Below are 24,439 nucleotides of genomic sequence, written 5' to 3' on the forward strand. Positions count from 1 at the left end.
ATTATATTTATTTAGCACACCATACCTCTTATTTACACTCCCTTGCATTTGTATAACATAGGCATGCATATATTTTTCACAAATCAGAACGACACAAACAGGTAAAGTAAGCAAAAGGTTTATTTATATGCAGTCGGGGACAGATACGGCAGGTGAGTAGCAGGTTAGAAGTCAGATGAATATATTGGTAGCGTAATGGTTGATAGAGTCTCTAATCTGATGCAGGGTGATGAAGATATGGAGGAAGGCTGAAGGAAGACTGGCTGAAGATGGACCGGACTGGAGAGGAAGACGGGATCGAGGTAGCAGACAGGTAAGTACCACAGCAGGTAAGTATCACAGCAGGTAGGTAAACAGCAGGTTGGAAGGGTTTCTTGATCGTGAGTCAGGTTGTCGTATGGATAGACGAGACCAGAAAACTGGGAAGGTGAACTGGTGTGGATTTTAAGCAGTGGGTGAAGTGAATGCGGATTTTGCAGACAGGTGGTGATGACAGGTGCGGATGATTAGAATTCGGGTGAGGCTGAACGAGTGGGCAGAGTGTAGAAGTCTAGCGCTGAAACTGGTGTATCCGTGACAATATTGTCTGTTGTCTATTTGTGTATTGTTTTGTTATGTATATATTTTTGTTGTTTTATTTACTTATTCTATTTTTTATTATCTGTCTTGACGCCGCCATTCTGTCTGTACAGTGGAAGCTTCTGTCACCAAGACAAATTCCTTATATGTAAACATACTTTCCATAAAGCTCTTTCTGATTCTGATTCTGATCAGCTCTGAGTATAACGTAACGTGTTGTCATCTCGATAATTCCAGCATGGCGTGAAAGAATGAATTCCATTGTGCATAGATGAGATCCCAGACAGCAACATAGCGTCCATAGTGTGGATTCCATGTGTACCAGATGTGGGCCGGATCTAGGGCGACACTATGTTGCTGTCTGGGATAAGATGTAATCGAGACAAGATGCAATTAAGTATACTATAGCTAAACATTTAATAATCGACAACTGTTTTACAAATTTTTTTTTTGTTTTTTCAAATTTCATTGACTAATTCATAATTGAATGTGAGACGACAAGAATATAACAAAGTCTTGAAATTTCGACATATTAGGCATACCCTTACAAAAAAAGTAGTATACTTCAAATTCATTTTATTAGGTATAATGTTCAAGTATATTTTAAGTATACTTTATATAGTCAATATACTCATAATATACAGTACAATATTTCAATGTATTTAAGTATCAATGTACTAGAAGTATACTTGTAAGTTTACTGTTTCAATACTTCAATAAATTTGCCCATTTTTTGTGTATAAAAGTATACTTTTATGTATACTTTAAGTGTAACAGTACTAATGACTACATTAGTTTACAACTATTTTTTTCGTTTTTACTACAACTATACTAAAGGTTATACTGATAGTTATACTGACATACTGATAGTTTAGTGAAATAGCAATTGTAGCACATTTTTTAGTTTATGAAAGTACTTTGAATTATATTCTCAGTAAACTACTACTTTAGTAGTTTTATTCTGCAAGTATTCTTGTAAGTTTTATTTATGCATCAATATTTTCAAACAATATAAGTTTATAAGCCAGTATGTTAAACTGAGCATTTAATAGGCTTCTCAATCAAAAGAGTAAACACAACTACAAGCCAAGTATACTTAGAATACTTAATCATACTTTTAAGTATGTATTAAAGTATATGCCAAATATACTAAAGACTTTTCTGTCAGTATAAGTCAAGTAAGTGCAAATTTAAGTGTATTTCTGAGAAGTACATAAAGTATATTTCTGAGAACATAAAAAGTAGACTGAAAGTATTTTTCGTTTTAAAAAAGTATACTAATAGCACACTTGAATAAACTTATTTTTCGTAAGGGTAAGATTAAGAGTTAACGTGTTCATAATAGCCTATAGGCCTATAACAAATATTAGCCAGGCAACACAAATTTGATGTCATGTCTGAGCAACACGCAACACTAACACACTAAATAACAACAAAATTATTATGAATAATACATGTCAACTTGAAAATGAAGGGCTTGTTCAGCTATGCATATACAGTAATATGCATAAGCATGAGCTGCTTATGCATATATTTTCTAGAAAAGTTGTGGACAGGTGTTGTGACAAGTAAGTGTGAGATTCTTTTGGAATAAAACAGCCTAGTCTAGTACATTTTCCTGTCGGAGCTTTAACATCTAGTGATAAATCCCAGAGCAATCTTCTTCAGAGGTGTTACATTTCCACCACAGCTTGTGTTTGATGGTCCAAAGAGAGCTGAGAGACACTTTGCATGCATATTGATTCATCATGTACATATTCATACAAACAGTGATTGAACAGTTGAGAATAATCTCCAAAGAGAGGTGCCCAAGGTGAATTCAGGTTGATGCGCAAGAAGCGTAATTAAAATACCATGAGAAAATGTTTATTCAGTAGTGTTTTTTTATGAAATACAATACTGTTTCTGTAATTCTGTGACATTACCATTCATCACATTTCTCCAGTTCCAGCTTTTAATATCATTCCGATGCACAAATGTCCTTAAAATCCCTGTAGAACTGTTTCAGAACAGTAGGCACTTCAAGGGCTTCTAAAACATTTGTGAATATACATTTTCATAGATTTTTTTAACTAACATATTACATATAATATGCAGTATATAAATAATTATATTCTATAAATTATTTTATATTAACATAAACAGAGACGTCATTGACTCTAAATGGTCAGGTCTTTAAAAGAAACATATCGGAAGTCCACATGAAAAGAAGAGTAAAAATGAGCAGATGTGATTCACGTTATTAATCATCATCACTGTTAACAACACTGTTTGAGTCTTTGGAAGGTCAGGGACATTCAGCAGAATATGCTCGAGTCAGAAACAAAAGAGAAATCATTTTAAAAGCTGCTTTAGCGTGAGGGATAATATAATGAAATAAAGAAAAATGGCCTTCATTAGGGTTTCTGTCAAAAATGAACATTGCAAATGTCGATTGAGAAGAATGTGGGCGTAAAAATCAGTAAAACTGCTGACTTTTACTGGGTAAATGATGTTAACTTGTCATGAAAGATTTATTCTTGGACTCATTACACTTGTTAATAATCCATATCTTATTCTAATGAGCCTTTTTTTCCATCCAAGTGTTGGGTAACTGGATATCAAAAAGTTTTGTTAAGGGTTCTTGACCTTGATTAGCTTGTGTGCAATGCAAACTTATATCATATTTACAGTAATCTTAATAATTTTCTGAAAATTAAAGTCAATTACTGCAATATTGAAGTATGCTATGAATGGAGTTGTGGCAGAATTTGATGATACTAAAGGACAGAAAAAGAGAGAATGAAGGAGTACAAGAATGGAGGAATGTGTTCTTAGCTTTAGGCAAAGTATAATGTGAACTTTCAGGGACTTAACACTGTACCAACTACATTGAATCATGAAATATAACAAAATACATTTAAACATTCTGCAGTATACTGTGATCTTTGAATGATTTCATATTGGCCAGACGAAAATACAAACATTCAGTTTGACTGAAGAGCAAAACGGCACAAGCCGAAGGAGGAAAATACCCTTTACAAAAACGATGAGATGAAAACTAAATTACTGATAAAGTCCACACTGAGATAAGTTACTCAAATGTAATCAGTGGAAAATTAAAGGTATCAGATATAACCCAGGATTTCCACCCTGGAATTGTCTTGTTCTTTAATAAAACGTACCTCTACTGTTACAAAGTAGTCACTGACTAAAACCTGTGAGAAATTATTTACTTTCATACACTGACAACAATTGTTTTCAAAAATCATAGAGAAACAATCTTTGACATTTTTGATCCCAAAAGAAAATACAAGGCCCGGTTGGGTTTGTAAAGCAAAATTACTTTTTTGTTACATTTTTAAATAAGTAAAGGTTCCCCGTAAAAAACAAAAAAATCCCCTCGGTGTGCTACCAATCCAATGCTACTCTTGGAGAGGAGTTGCTTGTCATAATGATGTTACTCTTGGCAATGATTGGTCATTCAGGCGTAGAACTCTTTACTCGGAGCCTTCTGATAGGCTGAGCTCGGTGGCTTGCGCTCTCCAAGGTCATAGCTCCCCTCATCCTTCTTTCTCATACGGTACACCAGAAGGAGGATCAGGAAGATGGCAAACAGGAAGCCAATCACTCCGCCGGCTATAACAGCTGCACCAAGAAGAATGACACCACGACAAACAAAAATAATATTGAGTTTATAATATCTAACACACACATGCATCTTTAACAAAGGCTCACAGCTACAAATCAAATGAATCAAAATATCGGTGAAATGAACACAGAGGTCCTGTTTACACCTGGTATTAAGATGCATTTTGGTTATTTGGATCACAAGCGAATGACACCAAATACAGGTGTAAAAGGGGTCTAAAACTTTTTGAGATTGTACACTTTCGACACAAACGCATTCGACCGGATTGCTTTCGTAGTGTAAACGCTCATGTGGTCGAATGCATTCGAACAGCCACAGACCACCTCACCGTCTACGGAAAACACACTTACCAGAAGGGATTTAAACTTTGTCGGCTAAAGACACAAGTTTAGTTTGAAGATGAAAAACGTTCCAAGCAGAATGTTCTCTCACCATTCCTGATTTCTAACACATACTCACAATGTTCGGTGTGGTCTTGCAGGCGGCTGTCAGAGCAGAAACGAAAGCTGCTACTCTCCGTATGTTTTAATGTCGTCTCCTTTCATGTTCGTATGTAAATTGCACAAGCATATTTTGTCCATTAGATCGAAAGCCCATACATTTACCAGCCCATAGACCCCCCCTTTGAAAACAATCAGGACAGAAGTGATTGAAATTTGACAAAAGAGACGGATTTAAACACCAGGTGTAAACGGGTTTGTGTCTCCCTCGTCTACTTGTGATACGATCGACCAAAACACATCTTAATACCAGGTGTAAACAGGGCCAGAGACATCTGAAATGGTTTGTGAACTTTTTTATTTACAGAAAATAGATTGGGTGATTCTTCAGTTATGGGCACTTTTGATGACTTCAAAATAAAAAATATCTTAAAACATTTATACCCTGGATTAAAGATCAGAATTAAGATTTTTATAGCATTTTGTCTTTAACTGTTCATTTTAAACATACCTGCCAGCACTTCTGTCCTTTGGAAGAGATTCTCTGTGCGAACCTCATGAAGCGGGTCAGCATCTTGTACAACACTTGGTGAGCTGGTGGCTTCAACAGTGACCTGGGGCTTTTCTGTCTGATCGTTAAAGATCTAAAAAACAGTGAGAGGGAGCGAGAGAAAGACAGCTTAACATCAAAATTGCTGACACAAAAAACAATTCAGATTGTAGATGGTGTCGGAAAAAGTGAAAAGATTCAATAACAAGATTGAAGGATCCAACATAACAGTGGTGTTCAGTAAAACTGCGAAAGACAGCAGGTCAGTGTATGCGTCAAAGAGGGGCAATATCAAAAGTATCACAAGTTGTCACAGTTTTGCAGGCTGTGCAGGTTTTCGGAGAAGTGGGAGTCAGCAAAAGCTTTGATAGTGTCAGAAGAAGTACGACTGAAATGGGCGAGCAATTGCACCTCTGGTCTCATGTCTGACTCAATGAATGTCTCTATGCTGATTTTGTCCATCTCTCTGGAAATGGAGGACTCCAAGCTGGGGCTGCTGGTGTAGATAGGCTCCTGAGTAGACCCCGCATTGAATTCTGGGTACCGCGCAATTACCGTGGAAGTGTCTTCATCATCATCTGTGTCACCTAAAGAGATGAGTGAGAAATAAAGAAATTAAATAAGTCAGCCATTAGAATGTTTTCCATATACAAATGAAATACAGTTTGTTGCAATTCTTGAATTTGATTGGCTGAGCAGTGTTTTTTACTCAACTTGTCTTTTTTGTGCATTCCAAACCCACTGGAATTTTTAATTGTCTCTTTTCCCCTTATACAATAATATGCCAGCAATGAAATATAGTTTGTGTTACAATAATATGCCAGCAGGTAGAGAAACAAAACAAGTGGCTGTCTTTATGAGTGAGTCATTTGAATCATTCACTCAACCAACTCATTCAAAAACATGGGCTGAGTCCGAAATCACATACTCTCTTGATACTATTTTGGATAAGTACTTTGTGACCACTAAAAATGCACACTGTATATAGTATGAATGTAATCCAGACATATTACATTCGCCATGTTGTCATTAACATGACCTACACATGAGTTCTTTGCCTCACTCACATTCTCTTCTGAGGTCTCATGGGATAGTAAAGTGTCATCTCAAGTGTAGTAGGTCATCTGGGTACTTTTTTACTACTATATTGTGATTTCAGATGCAGCCACGGATTCATTCATGAACAAAACATGAGTTCATGAGTGAGTCACTGAATCATTCACTCAACTGTTTCATTCAGGACTGAAAATACAACTGTCTATTGCCTGAAGGAGCGCTAAAGTCTATTGCCTGAAGGAGCGCAAAAGTTAATTCTGCTGTGGCTTAGTTTGAAACAATTTTTCACTGACAGAGCAAAAACAGATAAAGTCACTGTTTGAGTATAGTGTCTAAAATATAATTTTCTCAATATTATTTCCTTATATTTGCCAATGGTCAAATCACGAATTGTGATGATTTTCAGAACAACACTTGACGATTTTGAAAATATGAGGTTTTGCAAATGTTGACCTATGATGTTAAGGTGTGATGAGACTATAATGACATACCTACGCCCTGTGCTTTACTTTGAACATTCCAAACGTCTAATTTTCTTGGACTTCAGTTCCACGTAAATACAACAATACAGAATAGGAATGCAAGATCAGCACTTTTGCTTAAAGTGTTTCCAAGAGAGACAGGTGAAATGCATAAAATTTATAAATATTTCAATCGTTCTCTCCATTTTGCACTAAAATTGTGCCAGGTACAAGGCACTGCACCACAGCAGTAAGAGGTAGTGAAATTACTTATTAATAATGCAGAATTTCTGTATGGAGCAGACATCTGCTGAGTGACTATGGTGGTCTTGGCTGACTGCGTTTGACTGCAGGTGAAACATCTGTCCGCTCAAAGGGTGGGCAGCATTGTCTAGCAACCACCTAGTAGACCTTCTATAAACAACACATTAGACAACCTTTGGCCACAACAACACTGGCTCTGTGGGTTAATTGTAAATACATCATTAAATTGTTTTTCTAGTACATGTACTATACATGCTCCAATAGAAAGTAAAAAAGCAGATATAAAAGCATAATTTTGTATTTTTTTAGTTGAGTGATTATATAGGATAAACATTACAAGACTATAACTATAACAATACTTTTCCATTTTTTACTCATTGGAAAACCCCACAAGGGTGTTTCGGGTTGTTGCCAGGGCATTTCTATTTAGTTCGTTTTAACTGTTTTGAAGTACATTGGTTACAGCTACTTCCTGGACCAAGTCAAATAAGCCTTTCCGCATGTTTCTATGGTCCTATTCCAAATGGCACATTTGGTGTGGACTTGTGTTGTCGGTCGTTTGCTAGTGTCTGTGATGTCCACAAGACCGGAGGGTGTCCCATTTGTCATTGTAGGTTTCAAAAGTCCAAAGCAGACTACTACCCAACAATAGCAGCCTTACCAAAGTGTGGACGAGAAAGAAAGGAGAAAGCAAAAACATCAATTTCCATTGCCAATAGTGTAGACTTGTATAAAGTACAGGTCACATAGAAGTCACTTTCAAACCAAGTAGCTTTCTGTTGGTCAACTCGTGAATTTAAGTAAACGACTTTTGCCCTCACTAGAACCTCCCGATCATGGGGTTTTCTATTGGAATGACTGGATTTTTGTTGAGCAATGTTAAATGTGACCTCACCTTTAGGCTTGCATTTGGGACAATGCCTTTGAAATTCTAGCCCCTAGATCGCTAGGATCAACTTAGGCTCACTATGCTTTTGGGAAATGCACCCCTGATCACTTAGGGGCAAAAGTGGCAATAACCCTCTCCTCAACAATCCATATGATTAGAGATATTCACTGACAGTGTGGGATGAGTTATGCACCAAAATGGAACACTTGGTGTTAGGGGTTTGTTGAGTAATTGTCATAATATTATAATTATGTTCTCTTGAGACTGAATATGCCTCAGAACAACAATAGTAATAAAATGGACTGTTATAGAATCAGTAACAGTGATATAAACAGTCCTTACCAGATCCTGAACCAGAAGTGAAGTCATCATCATCTAAAGGGTAGTCACCAGACTGCTGGTCATCCAAATAGATGTCATCAGCTGAGGCAGGGGACTGACCCGAGACCAGTACCTGCACAGGTGGACACAAGTAGACATTTCAGAATAATTTCATTTGAAAAGTATATTTTGATATAGTAAAATTTCTTTAAAGGCAAAGATTGAGTCATTTCCTTAGTGCATTAGAAATGATCTAAAAAAATTCTGCAGTTACTGAAAAAAGAAATGTGCACCACTTAAGTACCATTAATATATCAAACAAAACCTTTTTTTTTTTACATTTTTCTAAACAACACAGAAGAAAATCTTGGCTGATTTTGTTTTATGCTGAAGACATAAACAACAAAAAAGCCTGCCCATGGTTCCTCCCACTTCTGTTTCCCTGGAAACTACCTCAAAGGAAAGTAATATTTGATTCTCTTACTCTGGAGAAAACTCTCTAAAAAAACTCTCTGACTCACTAAACAGGTGCTAAAAACCAATCTAAAAGTCAGCATCTGTAATTTTTTTGCACATTGTGGAAGTAACAAAAGGTTTATCGCTCTGAAGTAATACTTCAAGGTTGACGGGTGGCGCAAACGGACAGACACGGTCTAGCAAACAAACGCAAGAGGCTATCATTGTTGTCAAGAGAGGGGCAGATGGACCTATGTTTATTTCCATAACCTATGACTCTTTCTCTTTCATCATGATGGTATCACATCCTTCAGCGACTCCGTCGTCTCCCACAGACTTTTCCATTCACGCTTGCTGAAGCTCAGCCGTCTCTGATCTTCTCCATCCATGTTAACCCTTCAGCAAATCAAAAAGAGCCACCAACAGCCATGCTTTGTGCACCTATGTGTCATTGTATTTCTTATAACGTGAAGGGCAAACAATGAAATAGTGCATGAAAGCGCTGATATTGTCTGTAGGTGTGTGTGTATTTGATTAAAGTCTACAAGAGTGCCTGACAATGAGATTGGATAATACTCCAAGCACCTTTGTGTGCCATCTGAATCCTCCTATTCACCCGCATGATAAATAATGGCACTCAGGTGATAAGGTTCAATATTATAGCGGTCACTCATGCAGGATAAAAACCCAGGAAGAGTGAAGGGGTTGGATTCAAAGCCTGTACAATAACAGGAGGCTGGAGTGGGTGCTGTTTTCAGAGGCACTGAGGGGGAGATTAAATGGGACTTGAAAGCCAATGGAAGACTAAATAAAGCCACAGAAGAGCCAGAGCCTGTGATCAGCCATGGGTCCCGCTAAGGACACCTCAAACATACATCAGCCTCTGTTTGACTCTTCACATTTTTCACAGTCTCCTCACTAAGCGAAGGCTTTCATTAGCCGTCATTGCTCATCGTGACAGAGAACACACAGGGAGATGGGATACAAAAACCCTGTTTAACCTCCACAGCTTACAATAACTGAACTTGAGTGACATAAGGGGCTGTGTATGAAGCCTAAGGCAGCTGCCTAGACAGCCAGTGACTAAACAGCCAGTGTTGTTTGTATGAAAGTTCCTAAGCAAATTGGTTTCAGAAAGACTTCAAAGCCACCGTAATGTCAACTCAACCGATCAAGAGCAAATTATTAATGTGAGCTTTAGACATTTCTGAAAATATTTAACGATAACAATCTTTATGTCTGATTAAAGAGGAGTGAAAGTTTAAAAAACTGGGGGAAATCAGACAGCATTTTTTTTTTAATAAACAGGAAGTGATGTAAACAGTGGATTTGAATGTGCCTTGATGCCTTCCTACAAAATAAAAAATGTAGGACAGGCCTTAATTTCTACTTGATCCTATCTTTAAAGGCCACCCAAAAACAAAATTCTGTCATCATTTACTCACGCTCATGTTAATCTGTATGCATTTCTTTCTTCTGCAGAACACAGAAGAAGTTATTTTAAAGAACATTGGGAACCAAACAACATTGAACCCCATTGACTTCCATTGTATGGAAAAGGGAAACACATTCCTCAAAATATCTTCTTTTATGCTCCACAGAAGAAATTATAGAAGAGATTACAGAAATGTAGTTTTTGGGTGAACAATCTCTTTAAGGAGCTATTTCTACCTGAACTTACCTTTAAATACTACTTTTGTTATCGTAACTTAATGTAGTCAGGTTAACTTAATGATATGAATCATATTCCATATGAATCATAGTTCATTCATATGTTACCACTTGAAGCACATTTTACCTAAAAAATATTTTTACTGCATCTCTGCATACTACCTTTCAGCATATTTTTTTTTCACTTTTTACTCTCGTACTCGTTCTCTCTCTTTTTTTCTTCCATAGAAAGAACATAGTATAAAAATGTTTTTTGCTTGTGCGAAAGTCGCTGCCATGATGCTAGTTGCAATACAGTTAATTTGTTAAGGTGTTCTGATTGTTTTAGCGCATTGCTATGTGGTTGCTAGAGTATTGGTAAGTGGTTTCTAGTGTTTTCTGGGTCGGGTTTCCCAAAAGCATCGTGAGCCTAGTTGATCGTAGAGACCATTGGTGCCAATGGTTTTACGATCATAGGTTCACGAAGCTTTTGGGAAACGCGACTGTGGTGAGCAGGACGAGACCGAGGGCCGTGGGAGAATGGCGCGAGGCCGGTGGCGTGATTACTGAGCGACACCTGCGCGACGCAACGGTCCAGTAGTATGTTCCTGCACAACTGGAGGAGCCGAAGCATAAAAGGAGGATCGACGACAGTGGAGATCGAGAGAGGCCAGGACTGGATTTATGTTGTGTAGTTTATGCTTTATGATGTGAAAGCAGTCAGCCGTGAGGGGCTGTTGTCTTTTACTTTCGTTTTGTATTTGTTTTATTTTGTTATTCAATTGTTTAAATGTTTGCTGGTTCCCGCCTCCTTCTTCCCATAACATCTGAACTCTGTTACAGCGACATTCAGTTGAATGTATACATCACAATAACTCAAGTCATGCCTATTTTTTAGCTAAGGACTAAATATCTAAAAATAAAAGATGGAGAGTACAAAAGTCAAAGCATCTAAGAATATGGAAAATGTTTTTAATAAAATCAGCACGTTTATTTTTTTTTAAACTCAACCACCAGTATCAAATCCTAAAATAATTCCAGCATACATTTTTCCTCATTTTTTTTTCTCTCATATGAAAGCGTGAGTCTCTGTTGCTTAATCTGTCTTCCAGTGAGAACGATTTTGATCCCTGCGATTTTTACACCCATGTGTTTCATGAAAACTGCCTTTAATGAATGACAAAAGTGATTTAGAAAGTTCTCAAGAAAATCCTAGCGTTTAATTGAATGGGAATGCTCGGAAGAGCTTCAGTGAAATTGCTAATGGGATGAAGGGACTAAAAAGTCACTAACTAAAAGAAACTACTCCAGGTGGAGGAGGCAGATCTCAGATTTTAGACTGAGGTCACTTTATTTTCCTTTACTTTCAGGACGGCCATAAAAGAGAGAGAAACGTAAGTGAGGAAAAGAGAAAGAGCGAGAGAGTGCGGTAAGAGTGTGATGGATAATATCTCTCATTCCAAAACAAACTCCTGTCAGCCATATGAAGGTGAGAGCCACATTCCTGAGTTCCCGGACTGCAACACAAGTGCTGTATTGTGCGAGGGTCTGAGTCCCTCTCTTTCAGCCCGTGCCAATGATACAGCTGGACAGGAAACTCTGAAACTCACAACCAGCTCACTCTTCTTACTCAAACAGCCTTGCCAAGCAGCCCAGCACACTCTCTCTCTCTCTCTCTCTCTCTCTCTTTCTCTCTCTCTCTCTCTCTCTCTCTCTCTCTCTCAGCACACCGTCACCAACTCGTATGTTACACACAGTGTCCAGCCAGCTGTACGCAGCTGCCAAGTCGCAGAGTTGAAAGCAGAGAGAAAGTACTGACACATATGCTGGATTTGGCAAGCAGAGGTCTAAGGTACATAAAAGGAAAACATTTACTGCTGACCAAAAATGAGGTGAATAATTCAAAGACAGGAAGCAACGAGGGCAAGGAATTAGAAATGCTTTCCATGCCAGCATTAAAACGTCTGCATCTATATTGAAATTTAATGTGATGTTATTATGATTCCACTTGCCCTTGACATCGAGAATGACAGTGGCAGAAGCTAAACGCTAGTGGCAGTTCTCCAGGTGGCTCTGTCTGTTTCCCCACCCTGTGAAAACCTGATTGATTAAGTCTACTCAGGCTTCCCTCACACTCTTACCACAGGATACACAGTGCAACATACACAAATGTTGTAAATTGAGCTAGCAAATGTAAATGCAGCCATTTCCCATTGGCCGTTTCTCTCAAGTCAACAACCTCTTATGAAGTGGATGGTATATCCATAGACAGACTCTGGGCTGAAAAGCACTTCTTTCTTTTTTTTTGTTTACTATGCTGTACTATGGATTTTTTTGACTGTACTAAAGCATTAAAATCCCATAATATGTTTGCAGATATTTAGGAAATATGCTGTTCTGAATTTAGTTCACATATCTGTTTCTCTGAAAAACAATGCTAAAGCCAGTTATTCTACTTTGAAATGTGTGTTCCGTGTCGAACCATGTCCATTGCCAATTTACCCAGTATATCGACACTTGCCAGTTGGTGGAAAAAACAGCTTATTGCAGCCATGGACGCAAGTAAACGAACTGAGTCAGAAATCGCAGATTCTACACAACCTAAAAAGCCTCAGCATCCATCTGTCTAACACAGTTAGATGTTGTGGGAAGAAGGAGGCAGGAAGCGGCGAATGTTTAACACGCATTTTAATGAATAAATAAACAAATCCAAAACGTAAGTAAAAGACAGCAGCCCCTCACGGATGACTGCTGTCACATATAATAAAACATAAAACACAACATAAATCCAGGCCTGGCCTCTCTCCCTCTTCACTGTCGTCGATCCTCTTTTTATGCTTCCGCTCCTCCGTGAGAGATACAAGACGGGTTCGTCACGCAGCAGGTGTCGCTCATTATCAATCACGCCACCGGCCTCGCGCCATTCTCTCACGGCCCTCAGCCTCCTCCTGCTCGCCACATACCCCCATTGCCCCTTGCAGGCCGCGGGTCTTCACGAGAGCGCCACGATGCATGTGTGGAACTGAGAAGATGACACAGAAGGGTCTTGATGTAATGTTTAAAATGGTTCTAAAGTGTGCATTTCCTGGATGTCGTAAACGTAAAAGTGCCTTACCAACGCCGCAAAATGAATGGTTTACCTTTCACACTTTCCCATCAAATGATCGTGAGCTTCAGCTTCTCAGTTCTCGCACATGCATTGTGACGCTCTCGTGAACTCAGAGGCCCACACTGAAGAAAATGTATAGTTGAATAAAGTCGTTTTTGGGGGGGTTGCGCACAAAAAGTATTCTCGTCACTTGATAAACTTCAGGACAAGCGGACAAGCTGAAAGTGTTTTAGACAAGAACTTTATCCTTAATAGTTAGCCAACAATATACCAAACGCATAAGTCAATCATTGCCATCCAAAGTGACTTACAGTAGAGTTTATTTGTCATAAGGACAGTCCTCTGGGAGTAACCAGGGGTTACATTTGTTTGTTTAAGTGGGGTGTACCATTGTGGTGGTCCTATTTACATTTGAAAAAATAAATGAAATCAAGTGAGTCAAGTGAAATGCAAATCAATCAACATAAAAGAGCACCGGCTAAAAAGGCTTATAAAGGAGAAAAATACAGCAAAAAGAGAGAAAACAGTTTAGAGACTGAATTGAAGAAACTGAATGCACTAGACAAAGCAGGGTTTTTTAGCTGCTGGGTGAAGCTGAAGCTCACACTGCCAGACTAATATGATTATTACACTCCGAATGGCCCCTTTACACATTCCAGACTGCATTCGGTTCCCTTAATGTAATCTCAATATGAAGCAGACTGCTGTGTTTCCTTTGAAATTCCTCTCTATGCCCCTGAGGCCTGGCTGTGTAATTTCACATAGTCTGCTGCTCCGCTCCAGCCGCAGGAAAATGTGGTGTGTTTTCCTAGTTCAGAATGACACCTATTACACAATGATGCCATAAAGCCACCATCTTTCCTGGTAGAAAACACAGGCATTTGCTCTGGTTCTCTCTGATCAGAGTTGCAGGGGGAATTACCCTTGCACACACAGCTAAATCCAGTATGACCTCAGTTGTCTACATCACTTTAATTAGCAGACATACAGTACTTCAAGATTTACGTGTGAAGTTCAATTTAAATTATATGTTGCATATTGCAGACTGTAATAGCTTGTTAGTTGAAAATACACTTATAGCCTTTTCCCACTGCGAATATCCATGAGTTGACATAGTTTATAACCTCCAGGCTACTGCTAACCTTGGGTTAAGCAACATTTCACTCTTTTAATTTTGAATGGGGCTTTTGCTCTGGGTAATGAAGCCCTGCTCAATGCCAACGGATTGCCTACAGCCTGATGCATAGCCCACAAAAATGGCACCAACATCTTTTTTTATAAATATATATATACACACACACAGTAGTCAATATTTGAAGTTCTTGTCTTAGGACAACTTTGATTAACTTTTTTGATCCACTTGTTGTCCACTTGAAATGTTGACTACTATATATATATATATATATATATATATATAATCTAACTGATAGCCAATAGATTTTCCTGAAATAAGATCTGTGGATAAGGTCTGTTATTTTGTTTTATGACATAAAATACACCAGTAATATCTTGATTTTTTTTAACACTTTTACGTCTTGCTAACAAGTGGCTAAATAGGATTACAGATTATGTCTCGACAATAAATGTCATTATGCTGAACAGGTTAACTCATCTGCTTTTGCAGCCTTTACAAAACGTGTAAAAATCATCAACTTTTGTTGGTCACAGAGCTTATGTTCTGCAATAATAATAGAAAAAAACAATTGGCTTTTTGTCGAGGGAACCAGGGACATGATAACTTCCAGGTTGGCCTACAAAATACGTCATTACGCAAACACTCTATTGTATATTGAGCTTTGTTTTCTGAGTTATATCTGTTTCAGTACTTACTACGGATGCACAGCCATTTTGATCTAAAAAAAAAAAACTTCTGCCGATACTCAATATCTGTCTCCGAATATACCTACTATCCTATATAGTATGCATAAAAAGCAGTACACTAAAATGTAGTATTCATAAAAAAGCAGGCAAAAAATACCCCGAAAGATTTGAAATGTACACCATGTGAGAGAACTATTCATGTTCATATATGTTGGGGAACATCGATGTGGATGACATCGAGAAATTCTGCATCAAATTGGTACATACTCTGACTCAATTTTGGAGTAAAAGTAATATGCAAGTCAAAAAATTTTAAGCTAAGCAATGATTAGTTCCCTTAGATGCAAAACAACTAAGGCAAACACCTCCATTGCAATAATAAAAAAGCTTTTCAGCAGACGGAGAAGCAGTTAGTCCCTTATATTAACCTCATACATATGCAAATAAGAATACTAATGCAGTGTTTAGAAATGTAGTGTGAAATCTCGAAACTACCCAGGGGTAATTAGATAACCCAGGATTACAGTAACGCAGGGTTAACAGTTTATGTAAAGTCTTATGTTAACGTATTAGAATATCTGTATACATGCTTTTTCTACACTTATTACACATTGATGTGGAGGTAATGTTATTCATATGATTAGTCAACTTATTCTTTACGCATATTTCATTTTTCAAGCCATTTTATCATTAAATGTTACATTCAAAGGGCAAGATGATACTAAAGCACAAGAAATTCAATAGAAACATGAGTCATTCACTTGTGTATTGAATTTAGAAATGAATATGAATAGATTTTACAGCACAAGAAAAATTGAAAGGAGAGAAGCAAAAACAAAACAAAAGGACACTATGTAATGACTTTTGGCTAATGAGCTGAATGTGTTGAATGCTACAGATGTTCTTCTGTCTGCTCATGTGTGCAGAGACAAAAACTTTAACACCAAATTAAGTGTGAAAACCACCTTGAAATGGAAATTAAAATAGGTTTTTTAATGTTTCTCATTTAGAGCCTCACCTAATAGATGATAACTGACGGAAAGTCTAATGAACCATGAAAGACAAAAAAACAGCCATGTTATTACGTTTAGACCTGTAACAGTGTCCTAAGGTCTAAACATAATAACATATACTTTTAAGATACTTTTAAGATTTCAAGTACACTACAAGTGTATATTCAATACAGTTAAGCAAGGGACAACTTTGCATGTATGACCTTTTTAAACTAAACCACACACAGTTTGTAGACTAATGGTTGGTTCATGTGCTATGGAAAATAGGATATTTTCCACTTGTGAACTGGTATTTACCAGTGTTGCGTTCAAGTGCTTTTGTTGTCGTAATGTGGTAAAAAGATGGGGATCCAGACCTGTTATTCAGCTAAAACTATTTTAGATTGCTAAAGTCATCTGCTACAGCAAGAAGATGATTTATCAAAACTCAAACGGTAAATAATATGCTGTATATTTTCTAGATCATGAAAAGTACATATTTTTACCATTCAAGACTCTAGACCATTCAAGACGTTGCTGTCCGCCATTTTGAAAGGTCAAAGGTTATCTCATCTTGGCAACTCGTGCATCAAAATATTCTACGAGCTGCCCAGTGGAAAATACCACATGAGGGGGTGTTCATGTACATTTTCCATGCACGTCGGCTTTTGGTATTTACCATAATTACCATAGCACGTGAACGCACCATAAAACCTTGAGGATCACTCTACGATAGCTGTCAATTCTGAAAATTGACTGGAAGATTTGTGACCAGTGTGCATGTGTCAGGCCTCCAGGGCTTCGGTAATGATCAGGTCTACCGGACAGTGTGAGAACGCAGCTGTGACCGTGATATTAACCCCAACTGACTGAGCTCTCGACGCACAGATGATATAACGCCTGACCAGCTGCGGAGATTCAAACACACAGTGCTGCACAAACAGACTAAAACACTTACATTTCACTGCACATATACACAACATCCATCAGGCTGTCATAACCATCCAGAATATGCTGGATGGAAAGTGGGAACCAGGATGAATAGTGTCCATTCAGACCACAGGCATGTCTGGTATTCCTAAAATGCCTTCTCAAATACAGGTGCTGTCGAGTGGATAGAGCAAAAGAAGAAAACAGAACGAGAGAAATTAAGGGTACAGAGAAGATTCGCAGGAGAAATAAGCATTAAAGTGCCCCTGTTATGCTTTTTCAAATATTACTTTTCAGGCAGTGTGTTGTATAGCTGTTTGTGAATGTAAAAGGTCTGCAAAGTTTTAAAGATCTAAGTGTACAGTAAATAAAGTTATTGTCTCCTGAAAGAAAGAACCGATACAAACCTAGATAATATTGTAACACATTTACATAATGCCAGCCTATGGTCTTCATGGCTGCTCGTGAACAACGTCTACTACATGGACCCTCAAACACTGTAGATGTAGCTGAAACTGGAAGAGTTTGGTTTGTGTTGTCATCTGGACAATGAAAGTTCTGCAAGAATTCATTCCCGTTTGGGCATTGCGTTTCCATAGATACGGTACTTTACAACTTCATTTTTCAACTATATCAACTCCAAATTTGAAACACAAACTGGTTGGACATGGATTTGATTTTCGAGCAATTTTCGAGACCAAATTAGTAAAAAATTGATTTTGTATAAAATCTTTTTTTTTAGTTCCGTACACTTGCTTTATAGTAAACTTACTATACTCACTTACTCACTTTTTTACACTTACATTTTTTTAAGCGCCTTCTTCAAACTTACTACTTTTTAATACTATTAAATGGGTGATGAACAGAGAAATCAAATTTTCCTTGAGCTTTTGACATAAAGGAGGTCTTCATACTAGAAGAATATCCTGTAAGTTTCAGAACTGAAAACATCCTTGTTAGTCCAATAAAAGTTTTTATTGACACCAGGCTCAGCGAACGACAGGTTTTTCAAAGTGGGGATCTATGACGTCAAAGAGGATAAAACCCCTCCTCTGCAAAAGATCAACGCCTACTTCAACACGGCCTGTTTAGCCCCGCCCACCGACTCGCGCATTACGGTACATGCTATAACATAGGCCTACGACGAGGTAATTTTGCTAAACTGGATCGAGCTACCAAGCAATAAACATTTACGAAATATTGTGCAGTACCTGGTTGTGGAAGAAGACAATTGCTGCATAAGCTTCCTTCGGATTCCAATATTAGGAATGCGTGGTTAAGCTTTATTAAATCAACAGAAAATCAGTCACAATTTCCAACACAGGCTCTGCAAATAGACTTTTACGACACGGATCTGCCAGCAACGCCACAAACATGTAAGTAACCATGTTTATTTTAATGCCTGATCTGTGAGCAGTGATTTCTGATGTGTAATTATTCAAGTTCAGTATTATCTTTCTCTCAAAATCATTCAATACTGTTTATGCATAAGTGACTAAACGATCAACTTCACATCGTTTCTCTTAAGATGAAATAATATTAAAACTGTGATTAAGTTATAGAAAGAAAGCGACCAAAGAACGCTCCCTTTCCAATCGCCCAAGCTGTCAGTCAATAAATCACACAGCGCGCAAATCTCGTTATGAAATCAATGGCGCTGTTACACTGCACAACGAAGCTCTACCTGCATTTACGTCGTTTTTGCATTTTTATTTGGTGAAAAAGCATTCGTGAGTGTGCTAAAACTGCGTTGCAATAATGAGATCTTTATTCACGCGATCACCAGACTGTATGTCATCTGCTCAGCTCATCACTGCAACCTTTCATGTGATGGAATAGATTCAAATATAATGCTTTAAACAATCCATTTAAAGATTTGTTAATCTTCTCGATAGCTGTAATAGTAAAAACGTAGTAGTTTCCGAGAGTTTCACATGTAATACTGGCTATTTTATATGCAAACATGTCAGCCAATCACAGCAGTGGGTGTTTACACTGAAGTCTCACAGCAGCCACGCCCCTTCAAACAGAGCGTTCAAATCAGAGGCTAAAATCAGGCTAGGAAAAATGCCTTTTATTTCTTAATTATGACAATGTTTGATGTAAAAATCATACTAACATTATAAGGGCACCCCAGGCAACATTATAAAATAATAAAATAATCCAGTTCATGACCCTTTTAATACTTTTAGTCAGAAAGGATGCATTCAACTGATCAAAAAGGACAGTAAAGACATTAATAATAATATGAAAAAACAGTTTCACAGTTGTTTTCAACATTGATAATAAGAAATGTTTATTCAGCAGCAGATCTGCATATTAGAATGATTTCTGAAAGATCATGTGACACTGAAGACTGGAGTTATGATGCTGAGATTCAGCTTTGCCATCCCAGGAATAAATTACATTTTAAAATATATAAAAAAATAGAAAACAGTTATTTTAAATTGAAATAATATTTTGCAATATACTGTTTTCACTGTATTCTTGATCAAATAAATGCATTAAAACTTTTGAACAGTAGTGTATCTAATAGAGATCACACTGAAAAGCATAGAATGTGTGCCTCTAATGCTTTAAAAATCTAATGGAATATCAGACTATTGGTGTTTTTAGCTTTATATTGTTATAGACTGCTGAGTTATAATGAAGGAAGGGAAAAAATGAGGGTTAAACAGCATGTGAGGTCTACTGCATCTGGAGAACAGGTGAAAACACACACACACACACACACACACACACACACACACACACACACACACACACACACACACACACACACACACACACACACACACACACACACACACACACACACACACACAGCATATACTGTACAGATATATGATGTTCCAGGGTATTTCCAAAATAGAGTTTATGACCTGTTCCATGTACAGTTTTAAAGTGACGTTATACTTATATTTTTCACAGCCCATAAATACAACAGTAAAATTTAAAGACATTTTAAGACGTCTTCCAAATACGTCTCTGAATTCCAAAGTCATCGGTTTTCTGGAGTTCTCTGATTTTATTGAGTGTTGGACTAACCACTAATCTGTCTATTCGACTTGCAATTTATGGAAAAGTTTTAAGCTAAAACATCATATACGTCATGTATAGCACCATAAAGATGTTGACTGCTGGTATTTTTTAATGATCTTAAAAAACTACAAGCATACTGTCTTTCAGTAACTTAAAACCTTTCCCATTTCTACGCACAGTATGTACCATTGTGTCGGTGCACACCTGGGGCTCATGTGGGCTCTTATTTGAGACTCCTCTGGAGAGCTCAGGTAACCCATTGGGTCATGAAGTGCACACCTGGTTATTCAGACCACTGATTTACAGCACATAACACACCTGAGCCCTCACATACAGTGTATCTATTCACATGAGTGGACAATGAAATACGAGGACTGACACAGTGAGTTAAATAAGACAGACAGGTCAATCTGTACATCTGTACATAGTATAAATCTGTATGGGATCTGCTGTGGGGACTGTCCAAGTTAAAGGAAAAGAAAACACACAGTTGTTCTAACTTAACTCTTTGAAATCATGTTGAAAAAAGTAAAGATTCTAAAAGTGAGATTCCAAAAATGACATGTGGTGTACGAATCAAGTAATAACATATTTTCCTTATAGCTTGAATAAATGTAAGTGTACAGATGTTAATGATTATTATTTTTAATTATTAATGAATAAATATTACTAAATTTCACACCTGTACATGACATTTTACACCAGAACTACCTTCCATTGTCAAATTACAGCAACAGTGAAGCAGTTTATGAACAAACGTGAACGATGCTCGGGACGTGAAAGGGAGCTTATTTCATTACTCGCACCCTGTGTGGAAAGTTTTGTGATGCCCAGAAAGACACGTCTCAGACAGTGTGTGAATACTAAACTGAGCTTTTTTCCATGTCTTCTTGCACTTGGGCGGAGAAATTCAAACAAAATTGTTAAAAAAATTGCGAGTATCCTAGTAAACATAGTCGGTTATCTCTTAAAGGTATAGCGGAGGATCTTTCCGAATTTTAGAGAAGACCCGCCCTCTCCAATTTTTAAAAAAATGCACATGCGCAACACTCTATTTGCTCCCGAGAGGGAACGCCTATTAAACGTGTTGAGTGACCGAGGACTCAAGACATGATATGCAATGGAGAAGTAGCTTGTTGCATTTGTGTAATAAATACTATGGTGAACACATTGTAATTATCGAAAATGAAAACACAAGGTTTTAGAATATTTCAGCGTGATACCATTTACCATTTGGTCATAAGGCTACTTTAGACAAATTGAGATGTTTACCGTGTCTACGCGGTGCCTGACTTGTGCCAGGGCTAGCATCGCTAATCATAGCTTACATTAACTTTTACTAGCAGTGATTTTAAATGGATTTCTCCAAATAGTATGACAAACCTTACCTGCGGCATCTTACTCTTCTTATCATACACTTCGTATAAATTTTTTCTCTTTCGACCCTCAGCCATTTTCAAAGGAATGGCTGAAACCGTAACACATCACACATAATACACCTGAAAGTGCGCATGCGAGAAAGCGAAAACTACATAAGCATGTACGACGGCCTTACGTAAACATATCACCAGAATGATTGACACTTAGGTGGATCAATAGTATAGGCTACCCACCCGGATAAAGAAAATCCTCCGCTATACCTTTAAGTAAAAGTAAACAGTTGACAGAAAGTAAACGCATGTGTACAGTATGAATCAATATATTAGAACCGTGCATTCACTTTTAAAGGGATAGTTCACCCAAAAATGAAAATTCTGTCAGCATTTACTCACCCTCATGTTGTTCCAACCCCGTAAGACCTTCGTTCATCTTCGGAACACAAATTAAGATATTTTTGATTAAATCTGAGAGCTGGATCACTCCTCCATAGGCTTCTAAGGGATTGAAACTTGCCATTCCCGAAAAGTTATTAAAGACATCGTTAAAATAGTCCAAGTGACTACAGTGGCTCAATTTTAAGTTTATCAAGGGACGAGAATACTTTTTGTGCGCAAGAAAAACAAAAAAAACAACTTTATTTCAACTATTCATTTCCTTCTTGTTGGGCCTCTAGTCAGTTAACGTAGTGTGATTGCGTAGAGCTATGTCACACGTAGGCTCACTATTGGCCGACGCTGGTCATGGGGGTGATGCGTGTGACGTACAACAACAGATGAACTGCGCTATATCACTAGTGAACTCACTCGAGGCCCACAGAGGAAACGAATAGTTGAAATAAAGTCGTTATTTATTTACTTTTTGGGCACAAAAAGTATTTTCATCGTTTGATAAACTTAAAATTGAGCCACTGTAGTCACTTGGACTATTTTAACGATATCTTTAATAACTTTTAGGGGCTGGCAAGCTTCAATCCCTTAAGAAGCCTATGGAGGAGTGATCCAGCTCTCAGTTTTAATCAAAAATATCTTAATTCGTGTTCCGAAGATGAACGAAGGTCTTACGAGGTTGGAACAACATGAGGGTGAGTAAATAATGACAGAATTTTCATTTTTGGTTGAACTATCCCTTTAAAGTGACAGCAGCCTAATGTACCTGCTGCTGTATGTGCTTTTTATGTTAATGAAACAACTAAGGACAAAGAAAAAATCACTCATCGCTCTTGACTGATTAACTTTTTTAACTTTAATAAGGATTAATATGGATGTTTAATTAATAGAGTGAAGACTATGCAGTGTAGGGGTGGAACGGTACATGTATTTGTATTGAACAGAATCGGTACGGGCGTCATGGTTCGGTGCACGAATTTACACGTACAATACACGGTATAAAAATAAATAAAACTCTAAATAGCGATAAAATTCGCTCAATTCGCGTCAATATTGCAATGCTGTACTGTATGTGTACGCGCACGAGAGAGGGAGAGGCGCGGGCGCGATCGAACTGTGTGTGTGTGTGTGTGCATGTGTTTGTGTGAGAGAGAGAGAGAGAGAGATAGAGAGAGAGAGAGAGAGAGAGAGAGAGAGGCGCGGGCACGATCGAACTGTGTGTGTGAGAGAGAGAGAGAGAGAGAGAGAGAGAGAGAGAGAGAGAGAGAGAGAGAGAGAGAGGCGCGGGCGCGATCGAACAGTGGAAACAAAAACATACTCCGTAAACATAATTCAAACTGCAAAGTGTTTACATATATTTGTGTACTCTCGCATTAAAACACAACATTGTGCTTTTGTCATACTCTCTTGTAAAACTGTAACCTATAACTGTCACCCAACCAAAATCGCACGCACGCACACACACATACACAAACACACAGACACAGTTTTACTTTTAAATTACACATTCTACATTGATTAAAAAAAGAAATTCAAATGTGGTTTTTAATTGTAGCCTAGTATTATTTTATACGGAAATCAATTATTTATAATTCAGATGAGAATAAAGTTAGGGTTAATTAAAATTAAGAAAAACAAATATATTGATCTGAAATATGGCAAATTAATTTTAAATTCATTCAAACATACCAAACATGTTGTAAGGTCTTTGTCTTTTTATTAATTTAATTAATAAACTAATTAGATTATATAAAACTATTGTCAGTGCACTACAAATAAACTGGTTCTATGCCTTTATTAATAAAACTTTTTTTAAAAATACAAAGCTTAAGACATTTAGAAAAATGCCTTCTGCATTTTTGTTTTGCTTTTCACTCCATTGTACCGAAATCGTACCGAACCGTGATGTCTGAACCGAGGTATGAACCGAACCGTGACTTCTCTGTACCGTTCCACCCCTAATGCAGTGTTATTTTACATTTGCTTATTTTATTACATTTTTGTACATGAAAACTACTGTTAGACCTAAGTTAACTTGTCTTTAATAATGTTTTAAATTTATATTAGGCTGTATATATATGCACACAAACTCCTGGGCAAAAAAAAAGAAGAAAAATGATAAATGTTTAGTGGTCTTTCATTTTTCTTAACCATTTTAAAGGGCACCTATTATGGCCCTTTTTACAAGATGTAATATTGGTCTTGGGTGTCCCCAGAATGTATTTGTGAAGTTTCAGCACAAAATACCCCACAGTTAATTTATTATAACCATTTGAATGTGTCATTTTTGGGGCCTGTTTTGAAACAAGCTGTTTTGAGGCAGACGACCTTAAATGCAAATGAGCTGCTAATCCCCACCCTGCCGCTGGATGTGGGCGTAACTTGCATAACTATGGCAATTAACAGTCGGTAGAACCATAATGGCCGAGAGTGATAGACCCGCAATTGTGTATGGCATTCGGCCGTATGTTTGAAACAGAGT

The 24,439-nt window shown here is 37.5% G+C and overlaps 1 protein-coding gene across 1 annotated transcript in view; it reads right to left on the bottom strand.

The window, feature by feature from the left end:
* Positions 1–3,055: 3,055 nt before the first annotated feature.
* LOC143715775 (syndecan-2-B-like) overlaps positions 3,056–24,439 on the bottom strand; it is a 31,956-nt gene continuing 10,572 nt past the window's right edge. Inside the window, exons 2-5 of the mRNA XM_077207545.1 lie at positions 8,213–8,324; positions 5,612–5,787; positions 5,162–5,294; positions 3,056–4,206 (exon numbers count right to left, since the gene is read on the bottom strand). Of these exons, the coding sequence (XP_077063660.1) occupies positions 4,043–4,206; positions 5,162–5,294; positions 5,612–5,787; positions 8,213–8,324 (585 nt within the window). The 3' untranslated portion in view covers positions 3,056–4,042. The remainder of the gene's footprint in view (positions 4,207–5,161; positions 5,295–5,611; positions 5,788–8,212; positions 8,325–24,439) is intronic.

This window comes from Siphateles boraxobius, unplaced genomic scaffold, assembly GCF_051911475.1.
Source record: "Siphateles boraxobius isolate OS27281-9 unplaced genomic scaffold, OSU_SipBor_1 12, whole genome shotgun sequence".
Classification (NCBI taxonomy): domain Eukaryota; kingdom Metazoa; phylum Chordata; class Actinopteri; order Cypriniformes; family Leuciscidae; genus Siphateles; species Siphateles boraxobius.